At 46.2% G+C, this 11650-nt stretch overlaps 1 protein-coding gene across 1 annotated transcript; it reads left to right on the top strand.

Moving 5' to 3' along the window:
* The first annotated feature begins 2853 nt into the window (after positions 1-2853).
* dusp1 (dual specificity phosphatase 1) lies at positions 2854-7491 on the top strand. Its single transcript, XM_006631932.3, has 4 exons — positions 2854-3606; positions 4008-4156; positions 4638-4857; positions 5940-7491. The coding sequence occupies exons 1-4, from the start codon at positions 3204-3206 to the stop codon at positions 6293-6295; spliced, it is 1128 nt and encodes a 375-aa protein (XP_006631995.1). The 5' UTR covers positions 2854-3203; the 3' UTR covers positions 6296-7491.
* Positions 7492-11650: the final 4159 nt, after the last annotated feature.

Consider the following 11650-nt stretch of genomic DNA (forward strand, 5'->3'; position numbering starts at 1 on the left):
TCAATACCTTGACTGCGCTTTAAATACTGTGTTCTTCACTGCACATTTTCATACAGGTGTGTATTGTAAGCATAAGTATTGTAAGGCTTGAACCCAGGCATGTCATTCCAGATCACGCTCGAATAAAAAGAAAGTGTAAATCTGTCTCATATTCTGATAGCATAATATATTATGCTAAAAAAAACAATTTCTATATTGTCTTGTTTATTGTAAAGGCCAGTGGTCGAAGGCAGACTTTGTTGGAATATTTATTCAAATATTAATAGTTCTGTAATATCAATTTTCTTGGTAACCCCTATGGTGTGTCACTTTAGTCACAGGTTTTTTATGCAATGTTTTCATTACACCAGAAAAAAACGTCAGCCACACGCCCTGTTCAAACATCCTCCACGCCCAGGTTTAACTGAGGCCAAATGATAAACTGACAGTCTAGTTTTTCAGCTCCCAAAACAAGCAAGTATGTAGCTTGTGAAAGGACAGAATGGAGAGACCGGTGTTTCTTCAGGTGTGCGGCCAATCCCCCACCTCTGCAAAGTTGTGTTTCTTCTTTCATTTTGCATTTCAGGCTGGAAGAAAGACCTTTACTTGATCCCTGGCACACTTACACAGTCCCTAACTAAAACCTCTATATCTCAGGGAGACTCGTTAGAGCTAAACAGAATGATCTTCATCTTATACTGTACATGAATCACCTTTTAAGGTCTAAATAACATTGAAATTCCTTGCAACAACTCAAAATTAGGATTTTTGTGGTAGCACGAGATTACAGAGCTCTGTACTCTTAAGGCGGCCTGTTTAATTTCAATACCTTTATTATTTCCATGTTGCAGTTTTCATGCATTCCACCTGAACCTTAGAACAGTACTGTTCTCTCTTTCACGCCCATGCTGTAAACAGGAAATTGAATGATCGTTCTTTCAGCTGGGACAAAAACAAGGCAATAAGTCCTTGTACATAAGGTGTTTGTCTGAGTCACCTGCAGAACAACCGGTATTGCACGTGACTGTACCACAACACTCACATCAGCACGAAGGCTGTGACTCATAACTACCAGCGAAACACTACTGAGAGGAGTAAACCTCAACACAGCAAGGGCTACTCCAGTGTTGCGATCCATGTCTGATGACGAGACAGCACGTTCTACACACAGTGGGAGCACGTAAAAGTACATGAAAAGTTGCCCAGCCCTGCCATTGAAGCCAGTAAATGTCATGAAATGACTTGGTGACGTTCTCGCATCAGTGAGCTACTAGTTGCCATACAGACTGGGTGGTCTGAAAGGAGTCCGCCAGATTGTCCCTCATGTCCTCGATTTATTTAACAACAAAACGGTCGTCTTTGTCAGGCTATTCTGTACCTCTTTGGTATAAGAACTGACAAGGGAAAAGGCCTGTCCTGTGGTGAGACATTAAGGACTCGAGACACACAAGAAGACCTCAACAAGGGGGGTCTGTGCTGTGGTCTTAATTCCACACCACGACTGTACCTTATTGTACCTGCTCGTTCGAGTTTTTCCATTTTATTAAGCCCTCTGTGGCTTACATCACTCCAAGTCTCCGCTAATGGTCACAGCATGTCAAAGGGAAGGTGACAATGAAAGAAGTTGGATCCTGAACTCGGCCACAGTATATGAACCCTCCACACAGCAAGTGTTGATAGCTTCATGGAAATTTACCAGACCCTAGGTTTTTATATAGTGATTAACTTTTATGGTTTACCTTAGCACCCAGCATTAGCCCCGATGCAGTACTTAAGGAGAACATAAAATTTTATGGGCGGCGTGGCAGATATTCGTTTATTGTCTTGTTATTTGTCAGAGCTCCTTTGAGGGGTAAAAAATAAAACGAAAACAAACAATAACATCATGGAATTTTTTCAGCCTTCACAGAAGATCACTGGGATTCCTGACACGTCCCCATGAACAGGCAGCAGAGCCCTCGGATTAAAACGCAGTTGAAAGATTTCTCATTTCTGGGGTAACAAAGCTTCACCCGATTGTTCAGAAACACGGCTATCTCTGTTATTTATCCGTAAGCCTAAAAAGTAAGTCCTGAAAGAAAATCCACTTAGGAAAGAAGATGCGGTACTAACACAGCATACTTACCTGAACGTGTGCCTCGTTTTACTATCTTACTAACGGTACTTTTACAAATGATGTGTTTTAACCTGTTTCTTATTTGATATTCTGTTCCACCAAGGCCGGGAGAACAGACTACCTATTTTAAAACGTAAGAGGAAGTTTAAAAAGCGAATCGTCACGTAATTCTCGGGGGTTTATTCTTCTACAGAAATCACTTTCAGGTCAAACGTCGGGGGGCTGTATTTTGGAATCGAGTGGTCGGCAGCAGACATTACAGATCTAGAAATGCTCTTTTATCTTTCCATATACAGATGATATCTTTGAAGTGTTTCAAATAATTGATGAGTCAGGTGCGCCGTCCCGATCAAACATCAGAAATATTTGATCACCACTTTTCGTATATCATAGGATTGTATTGCACGCTGTGACATCACTGTAGTTTTTGGTGAATAACCTTTAGTGACCAGAATAGGACTTCTCCTCCTTAAATAGTAACACAGCGGTAAACTCACGAAAACTCTCGGGACAAAACCATTCCTCGGCCGTAACACCGTGCTGCCCTGCTTCTTACAAACTTGGCTTTGCTCCAGGTCTCAGATCGCAATCTCGGGTTTGTTTGGCTTTGCAGGAACTTTGGCTGCCCGGGTTTAGCCCTGCTCGTGGAATGACGTCGCCCAAGTTTACGCTGGGCACGCTGCCAAGGGGAGGCGGAGCCTCTACGTCATCGCATTCTCATTCACAAAAAGAGCGCCGGCTCCCCATATAAAAACCACACTGCCGAGGGTTAGGCAGAAGCAAGCGTACATCAGCGGCTGGGAAGTCTTAGGCAGGACGGACGCCAGCACAACAGCAAAAGAAAAACAAAGGGACTGATTGTAAAGAACAAGCGGATTCTTATCGATACCGGCTTTTGGGTTGTTTGTTTGTTTGTTTTGGGGGGCAACCCGCGTGTTCTTTTTCGAACCGAGAGAGTGCTCCGTCAAAGAACAGAAAGAGTAACCAACTGAAGATACTCATCGTAATAAAATAAAAAAAGGCAACAACCGTATTCGTCCCGCGCTCGATTCATTTTCGTATCGGGGAAGGAAGGGGGTGAAGAACGGACTCGCCGTCTGTTTCCTTTATGCGTCTAGATTTGCCGTTCTCAACGTGTCGCCCCACTACTATGGTCATAATGGAAGTCCCCAGCCTCGACTGCGCCGCCTTCCGAAACCTGCTGGACGCCGGCGCGCTGGTCCTCGACTGCCGCTCCTTCTTCTCCTTCAACTCCTCTCACATCCCCGGCTCTACCAACGTGCGCTTCAGCACCATCGTGCGCCGGCGGGCCCGGGGCGGGCTGGGGCTGGAGCACATCGTGCCCAACGAGGAGGCCCGGTGCCGGCTGCTGTCCGGCCAGTGCCGCGCGGTGGTGTTCCTGGACGAGCGCAGCGCGGACTTCGAGCAGGTCAAGAAGGACAGCACGCTCATGCTGGCCGTCGCCGCCCTGCGCCGCGACCCCTGCGGGGCCAGCGTGTTCCTGCTCAGAGGTGCGTCTGAACCCCGGCTCCTGACACGTTTGCCGAGCCCGAGAAAGAGGTTCCTCGGTGGTCTTTTTTGCTCTGTTAGCACGCCGTTAGCGTGGCGTGGTGCCCGAGTCGCGCAACGCTTTTTTTCCCCTCTCTCTCTCTCTCCCCTGGACTACAAGCCTAAGCGACCTGTTTTGTCATTGTAAATTGTTTCCCCGGTCTCCACTTTGGGGGGGAGTGAAGGAGACCGGGCTGCTCAGGTTTCTGCCCGCCAAGTGGCCCGTCTGTACAGCGGCGGTTCCGGGTGCCGGAGCCGCGTCGCCTTTTGTGTCCAGATTTTAAAAGGCGCCGGGGTAGACCAGCGCTGAAGTGCGGCGCTAGGCGTTCATAATAACCTTCCGGTTTCCCCTTTCATGCTTTAGGTGGCTTCGAGGCGTTTGCCTCCGAGTTTCCCGAGCTGTGCACGAAGCCCGCCGCCCCGCAGGGCTTGTGTTTGCCGCTGAGCTCCAGCTGCCCGCCCGGGAGCGCGGAGTCCGGCTGCAGTTCCTGTGGGACACCGCTGTACGACCAGGTAAGCTCCTGCACATTGTAAGAGCAGAGTTAGAGCCTTAAGCTGCTCGGCTCTTTAAAATGCACCACAGTCTCTGTTTCGCACTCACTTCCCCCTTTTTAGCGTCTGACAGTGACACGGCAAAAATAACGCTTTTGATACTCTAAAAACACTGTCGACGGCAGAAATTCCCCTTTGCAGCGGCAGATTCGGGGGAAAAATAACCATTCATAAGGGTATTTTCGTTCGCTAAATGTTTTTTTTTCCCGCCCCAAGACAGACCATTAATTGTGTTCTGTAGGGATTGTGACGGTTATCTTAAACCTTGTTGTGGGTCGATTTAACCGTGACCTCTAGTAACGTATTACTCACGTCTTACTTAGAAGCCTTCCTGTGAAAATAGCATAAGCTAAAAGGGTTGTTTTTTCCCCCCCAGACTTGATAAGACCAGCGCTGCTGCTGCATTAGTGACCAAATGTGTGTGTTGTCCCTCTCCATTCAGGGTGGTCCAGTTGAGATCCTGCCCTTCCTCTATCTGGGCAGTGCCTACCACGCCTCCAGGAAGGACATGCTGGACACTCTGGGCATCACGGCCCTCATCAACGTGTCCGCCAACTGCCCGAACCACTTTGAGGGTCACTATCAGTACAAGAGCATCCCGGTGGAGGACAACCACAAGGCTGACATCAGCTCCTGGTTCAACGAGGCCATCGAGTTCATCGGTGAGCACGTTCTTTCCAGCGCTTTCTAAATACACGACACTTTTCGTGACAATCTCCTGGCGTAGGCTTGAGTTTCTTCTTGTGTCCCAGAGAAGGAAGCTTTCTTCCCGTGTTGGCAAACCCATCTATACTACTGTACTACTCCTGGCTGTGGACTTGTGTGCTTTCTGATTTCTGCTTCTTCAGCTTTGTCTGGAAACGGTTCTAAAAATGCCACTTACATTTGGCATGCTCAGTATTGTCCCTCTATTGTCAGTAGATTTCATTTCTACTACCAAAAAAACGTTCAGGGTCCAAAATTCTAGTATTGATATGAAACTATACTTACTCAAATACTGAAATACTTACTCGCGTGCAGAATGTGGCTACGAGTACACTCCAGAAATCAAAAACAGACTCTTAATGGAAGGCCTTTCTCTTCAGCTCTGCGAGACCTGATTCAAATTCAAAAGGGGTTTCCCTCCAATTTTTCGACAGCTGGTCAGCCGAGCTCCCTGGCAGGCAGGCTGATGTCATCCCCCACCCCCCTTGCCCCATTCAGATTCAAGAGGGGCACCCCCCACTCCCTAAACCACACAGGCACACCCCCTCTTGTGTTAACCACAAGGCCACGACCTGGGCTGCTTTTGAGCAGAGTGGCTGGTCTGTTCCTGTCGTGCCTCCAGTCTCCAGCAGAACAAAGGCCGCGGAACAAAAGGTGGTTTCTCCCTCGCTCTCTGCTGGCCTTCCTCCCGGACTGATGCTCACAGCAGGAGGGGGGGGGGGGGTGCTTTCTTAATGTGTACCCCCACCCCCCACTCCCACCCTTCAGCCAGGGCAGGCCTTTGTCAGTCTTCCCCTCCATTTGTTTGCGCTCTTTATAGCCCCTCTTCCTGTTTCAGAATGAGGCAGTGTCCCTCTATTAGTCGGGTCATTAACAGCTTTATTGCCAGCGCAGAGCAACATAGCGAGACGGAATCGGATGCCGTCGCAGCGGTTTTCAGCCCCCTGCTCCTGCCGCGTTGTTTGGAAGCCCTGAGAAGACGCTGGGCCGTGTCGAGCTGGCCGGTCCTGAGCCTCTCGCCCCCCTCTCTCTCTTCCAGACTCGGTGCGGAACAGCGGCGGCCGTGTCTTCGTCCACTGCCAGGCCGGCATCTCGCGCTCCGCCACCATCTGCCTGGCCTACCTGATGAGGACCAACCGGGTCAAGCTGGACGAGGCCTTCGAGTTCGTCAAGCAGCGGCGCAGCGTCATCTCCCCCAACTTCAGCTTCATGGGCCAGCTGCTGCAGTTCGAGTCCCAGGTGCTGGCGCCTTCCTCCTGCTCGGCAGAAGCCGGCAGCCCTGCTCTGGGCAACACGGGCACCGTCTTCAACTTCCCCGTCTCCATCCCCGTCTGCTCCTCCTCCAGCCCCCTGACCTTCCTGCACAGCCCCATCACCACCTCCCCCAGCTGCTGAGCCGGAGGCCGGATCCGCCGACGCGCTGTCGGCCGCGTGGCTGTACCTTTTCGGAGACCCGGCACTGCGGGCCTGATTGTCTCGTTGGGATGATCGCGACGCCGGCGGGGGAGATCGCGGCTGCTGACAGGGGGAGCTGGACACGTCGGTTCTTTGGACTCCCAATCTGTGCCTTTGCCCCTTGTTTTGTGAAGCACTACTTTAGTTGCAACAGGCAGTGAAGATGACTGACAAGCCCCCTCTCCCCGATACGAACTTGTGCAATAATGTGAAAATGACAGTATTGGCTCTCGCCGTCCTGGGGCAAAGAAGTATTCAGACAACAGTGAAGGCCCGCTGACCCTCTCCCCTACTCCCAAACCCTCTACGGCAGACATCGAAGACTCCTGGCAGCAGCTTGTAGGAATGAGCTGAAGCAGGTGGTTGGGGTCTTTAGTGATTGTGTCGGTGGTAGCAGCAGCCAAGTCTGAAATCCAGGTTGTGCATTCAAGGAGAACCTACTTTTCTTCCGCACCTTGGTAGATGCACAGAAATCGGGTGAACCAGAAAGACAGGTCTCCCATGATTTTCATCGTGTTTCTTTCCGCTAAGCTAACACAAGGTGATTCCTTAGCCTTGTTGGTGTGTGTGTGTCTTGGGAAGGATTATTTGTATTTGTTAACATTCTCTCAGGTAGCTTTTTTTTGTGGTGTGTGCGTCAACTCCCAAGTGGTCTTAGTACTATTTCATGTTGCTTAGGTATTATGTAAAAGGACTGTGAATTTAAACATAAAATGCTGTAGCCACCTTTCACTCGGAGGTGAACAGGCACTCCTCAATTTGTTTGTTGGCCTGAGGATATGTCTGTGTTGTTCTTGGACTTCTGGCTGTCTTGGACACTGCAGAAAAGGCCCGGCCTTTAACTGAAGCTCTTATTTGCCTTCCAAGATGTCATTGAAAACACTGTGTATTTTCCAATAATTCCTTTCTTGTATTGGGGAAACAAATCCCCAGGATACCTCACTGAACTGGTACTGTGCTGCAGCTCTCTGAAACAATCCCAATGAGCACTATTAAAGGGGAGAATTCAGAAAAGACTGCTATTTGATAACTTATTTATAAACCAAAGTAATATATTTCTTTTATATATTTTGTCATTTTTGATATGTCACTGTTTTTTTGTACCAAGAAATAAACCATTTTTCTTTTACAAGAAAGCCAATTTGCTGTACTCCTTCAGTGCTTGAATTGGTTGCCCTTGGTGTAACAGTTCCTTCTTCAGCGAATGGGGAAATTCTGGTCGATCAATGCAAGCGAGTTGTTCCCTTTAGCCACTGTCAGGTTTCACACGTGCACGCCTCGTCTTGTGGCTACGGAAGAGCTCTGAGAAGGCTTGTGATCCGAGCTGGAGAAAGTTCAACAGAAAGCTTTGGCCCCCATCTCTTTACTTTTATTTGTGTGGTGCAAAGTTGGGGGGGGGGGTGGGAAATCCCTAATAAGAATAAATAGTTGCTTACAGAAGATGTAGGAATTTAAACATTTATTCCCATATCCTGTACACATAACGGACTTAGAGAGCCGCAGAACCAGGTGGGTTAGGAGCTGTAGAGTCTGTCCTCCCACTGCCAATCATAAAAATAATCTGCTCAAGTGATACCTACAGCATAAAACAAGTGCTGTTTTGTAGGTATGTTATTCTTCATTTCTGCTCCCTCCCTTTCTCCTTTCTCATGTGAAGAATTCTTCTTTCCTGCTTCTTTCTTTGCAGATACGTTCTCTAAACTGACTATAGCTGTTTATAGAAGGCCATACCGTAACCGAGGGCAACAGTTTTGGTGCATGTTGTTCTCATTATTCTAGTCCCTTAGGGAGTCAAAACATGTTTACAGTTTGAAACCACAAATCGTCCTTCACCACAAAATTTAGGTGATCTCATCCTTTGAACTCAGCAGTTTAAAGTGTCTCTGGTATCATTCCTCCATTTTCATCTGTTGATGATTGTGAAAAAGTGTATTGTATGCATGTTAGCTCGTATTTTACAAGAATTTAGCTAAATGTTTAAGATTATGAATGGTACACCCGTTTTCCTGTTACTGTAAAGTAAGCAGAACTAATATGTAGTTCACAGAGGGTTTCAAAGACTTTGATATTTAAGGAAAACATTTTTGAAATGCCACTAAAATGAACAAGAAAATATAAAGTGACTAGTATTGTGAGAACAAAACCATGTATTTCAGGAATAACCGGAAAGTTTTTTTTTCTGATAATGTCAGAATTTTACTTTTATGTAATAGACGGAGTGGTGCAGCACACATAAAGATAATGAGCGATTGTCTAAAGCTTCAGATTGTGATCACTACTCAAGCTATTTTGCGTTGTGTGGAAACCTAGGACTCTACTGCAGAGCCTTCAGCTGTTACCAGAAAGCAAGCCGTACAAATGGAATTTAAAAAAGGACTTTGGGTTGAAAGTAAACTCTTAAGCACAGTTTCCGTGTAGGGACTCCGAACTTTCATTCCGAAATCACAAACTGAAAAACAAAAACTCAGAAAATGATAATGACGATCACGATGGATCCTGTAGAACTGCTGGAATAAAAAAAAAAACAAGAAGATTGTTTTACTAACAGGGCGAGTTGTAGGTGGTTCTGTAAGAGATTCTGTGGCATTTTGCTCTTTTTCCCTGAAAGCTGCTGGTCTAAGGCTACCCCTGCAGCTCTGTGCCTTTTGAGTTCAACTTCAGTCACCCACCATCGCATAAATGCTTTGAGTTTGCACACCGCAGGCGAAGCGATCTGTGACGATCGTGAGTATTCGAAATTTAAGGCCCAGGACTTGAAATTGGGAAGCCCTGTTGAGCTAAGAGATTTATTTATGTTGGGCCCCTCCGCTGGTTCTAACGTTATTGTACATTCCTAGAAACAAAACGAGTTGAAGCAAGAGGTACAGTATGTTCACTGGTTAAACAAAGTCTCTGTGCAGAGTGACATGCCTGTGTATTTGAGATCGCTGGGAGGTACACAGTGAGTGCTTGTAGCTCCAACGGGGGGGTTAAATGAGAACTTGTGTTGCCGGGGCAGGAATGGACAATAGGGACAGCTGCTAGGCGCTTGAGAAAAGTGGGAAGAGTCGGGGGCTTTCACTTCTTATTCAGATGCAAGTGTTTTTATTCCCATTTTCCAGCTAGGGGCCGTATGAAAGACTGTAACAGAGATTCCCACCGAAAGGGGGAACGAGGTGTGTGTGGAAAATTAGCACAACATTGAACGCCCCCCCACAACACCCACCACCCAGTAGAAAAACAAAACACCCCTCGCCACTCTGAATCGCATTAGAGCATTTCAATAGCCCAGGAAGAAATAAGCCAACTGCAGAGAATGAGGTGAAAATCAGACGTCTCTATTGTCTTGCTGTTCTAGTTTTTAATGACAGCTTATGTGTTTTCAGAAGTGGGAATTTGTTTTTTTCAGCATGGCAGAACACTTAAAAAAACAGGTGTTTGTTACTACTTACAGTAGCTTCTCTAAGCAGCCTCGTCCTAAGGACGGAGCTGTAGAAAAATCAAATATTCTCACATGCTGTCCATGTTCATTTTTTCCACTCCTTCCCAGTTTCCTTACCGCTCAAGAGGAGCAGTCAAGAAACATGTTTGTTTTTAAAACGAAATGTAAAAAGAGGTGGCTAAAATCAACAGGAGCAAAGCTCAAATCTTATATCCTTAATTGACTCAAACAAAAACAAACTGTAACTCTCTCCGCGCAAAAAATGTTTCATTACTACTTTGTAAATCTTATCAAAATTAAAACTTATATGAAATGTAAAAAAATAAAAAGAGATGGAGATACATAACACTACAAACACGAGAGAGAATAATTTTAATAAGAAAGGGAAATTGTACACAAAACTTTTCCACAGTTGAGAGTGGCAGTTAGCTCATCAGACGTGTGAAGCCCCTGTTGCTAGGTGACATCATCGTGACCGCCTGAAGAGTCCCCGTTGCCGTAGCGACGACTCTCACTTCCATCCAGGCTTTGTGGCGAAGGCATGGTGGACTTCCTGTTGCACATGTGGCTTTCTTGGCTCCAGGAGAGAAGAGGGAAGGAGCCGAATAAACAGGCAGAGACAGGGAGGGGCTGCCTCATGGCTCCAGACGCAGGTCTTCAGCAGGGCAGGCAGTCACCAACCTGCCTTGCCCTGCAACACAATGGCCAGCAGACGTCTCTGACGTTAACCCCCACTTCCCACAGCGACAGGAAGAAGGCTCTGAACGCTGCACACACGCCAGCAGGCCCGGTCCTTTCTCTTGCACAACATCCCCTTTTCGACCGCAAGTTCAGCAGATCAGGAGCAGATCTGAATCAAGCTACCCATGCTCTCAAAACTGACCCGCGTTTTCGAAATGACACGATTTCCAAAGGGTCACCTAGATTCTGAACATCAGAACGAGAAAAGTGCAGACAGAAACAACCTGCCCTGCTTCTGGAGTTATAAACGTATATGCAACTTCTATACAGATATACGGGATCAGCATACGTGTTCAAGTTTATCATCATCTGGGAGAAATCAATTGAATAGATGATAAACAATTACTTTGTCATACAGATAAGGTAAAACTTTGAAGCACACTTGTTCTGTTGATTATATTTTGCATAAGAGAGACTGATAAAAAACAAGTCAACTTGTGTAATTCATAAAACGGCACATAAAGGTTCATTGAAATAATTCATTGTAATATTAAGAGAGACTGTTCTTTCCAGGACTTCCAGAGCATAGAAATGGCCATACTCCATACTCCTTAGGCTTAATTGAACTATAATAAGCCTTCAGACACGCACACCTGATTTTTGTTCTCTGGAGTGCACTAGGGAAATCTGGGCGAGTCACCTTGTTCAAGTTTAAAGACTTAAGTAAAACAAGGAAATTTTACAGAATATGATGCTTCGACATAAAACGCATGATTGAAATTGATCAAAAGAGAAACCAAAACAATATTACAGAAATGCATGATGCATCTCATGATTCATAGTTTGCACAATTTTACAGGGTCAAGGTCTGGTCACTCACTTGGTAAAACTACACTTTGTTATAGATTTCCCTTTTCTGAATTCAGCCTTGTGTCTAGTAAATAAATTACTTTACCCAGAAGAAACCTAGGACAATGCGGAAACTGTTCTGCATAGTAATGGACAGGCCACAAAGATTGTAGATAAAACAGTAATTCACAGAGCTATTTTGTTTAAGGACAGTAAAGAATTTTATTGAATTTCATTTTATGCAATAATAGTACCAGGGAAAAGCATATAAAACAGAAGAGCATGAAGGAGAGTTCAAAGTCATGTTACAGTACACAATTGTGGAGATTATATAATAAATTCTG

Source organism: Lepisosteus oculatus, chromosome 11 (assembly GCF_040954835.1).
Source record: "Lepisosteus oculatus isolate fLepOcu1 chromosome 11, fLepOcu1.hap2, whole genome shotgun sequence".
NCBI classification, from domain to species: Eukaryota; Metazoa; Chordata; class Actinopteri; order Semionotiformes; family Lepisosteidae; genus Lepisosteus; species Lepisosteus oculatus.

What these genes read in the sequence shown, in the direction of transcription:
- dusp1 (XM_006631932.3), top strand. Translation starts at nt 3,204, where the DNA reads ATGCGTCTAGATTTGCCGTTCTCAACGTGTCGCCCCACTACTATGGTC. An exon ending in GGACACCGCTGTACGACCAG is followed by an intron (nt 4,157 to 4,637) that starts GTAAGCTCCTGC and finishes CTCTCCATTCAG; the next exon opens with GGTGGTCCAGTTGAGATCCT. An exon ending in CGAGGCCATCGAGTTCATCG is followed by an intron (nt 4,858 to 5,939) that starts GTGAGCACGTTC and finishes TCTCTCTTCCAG; the next exon opens with ACTCGGTGCGGAACAGCGGC.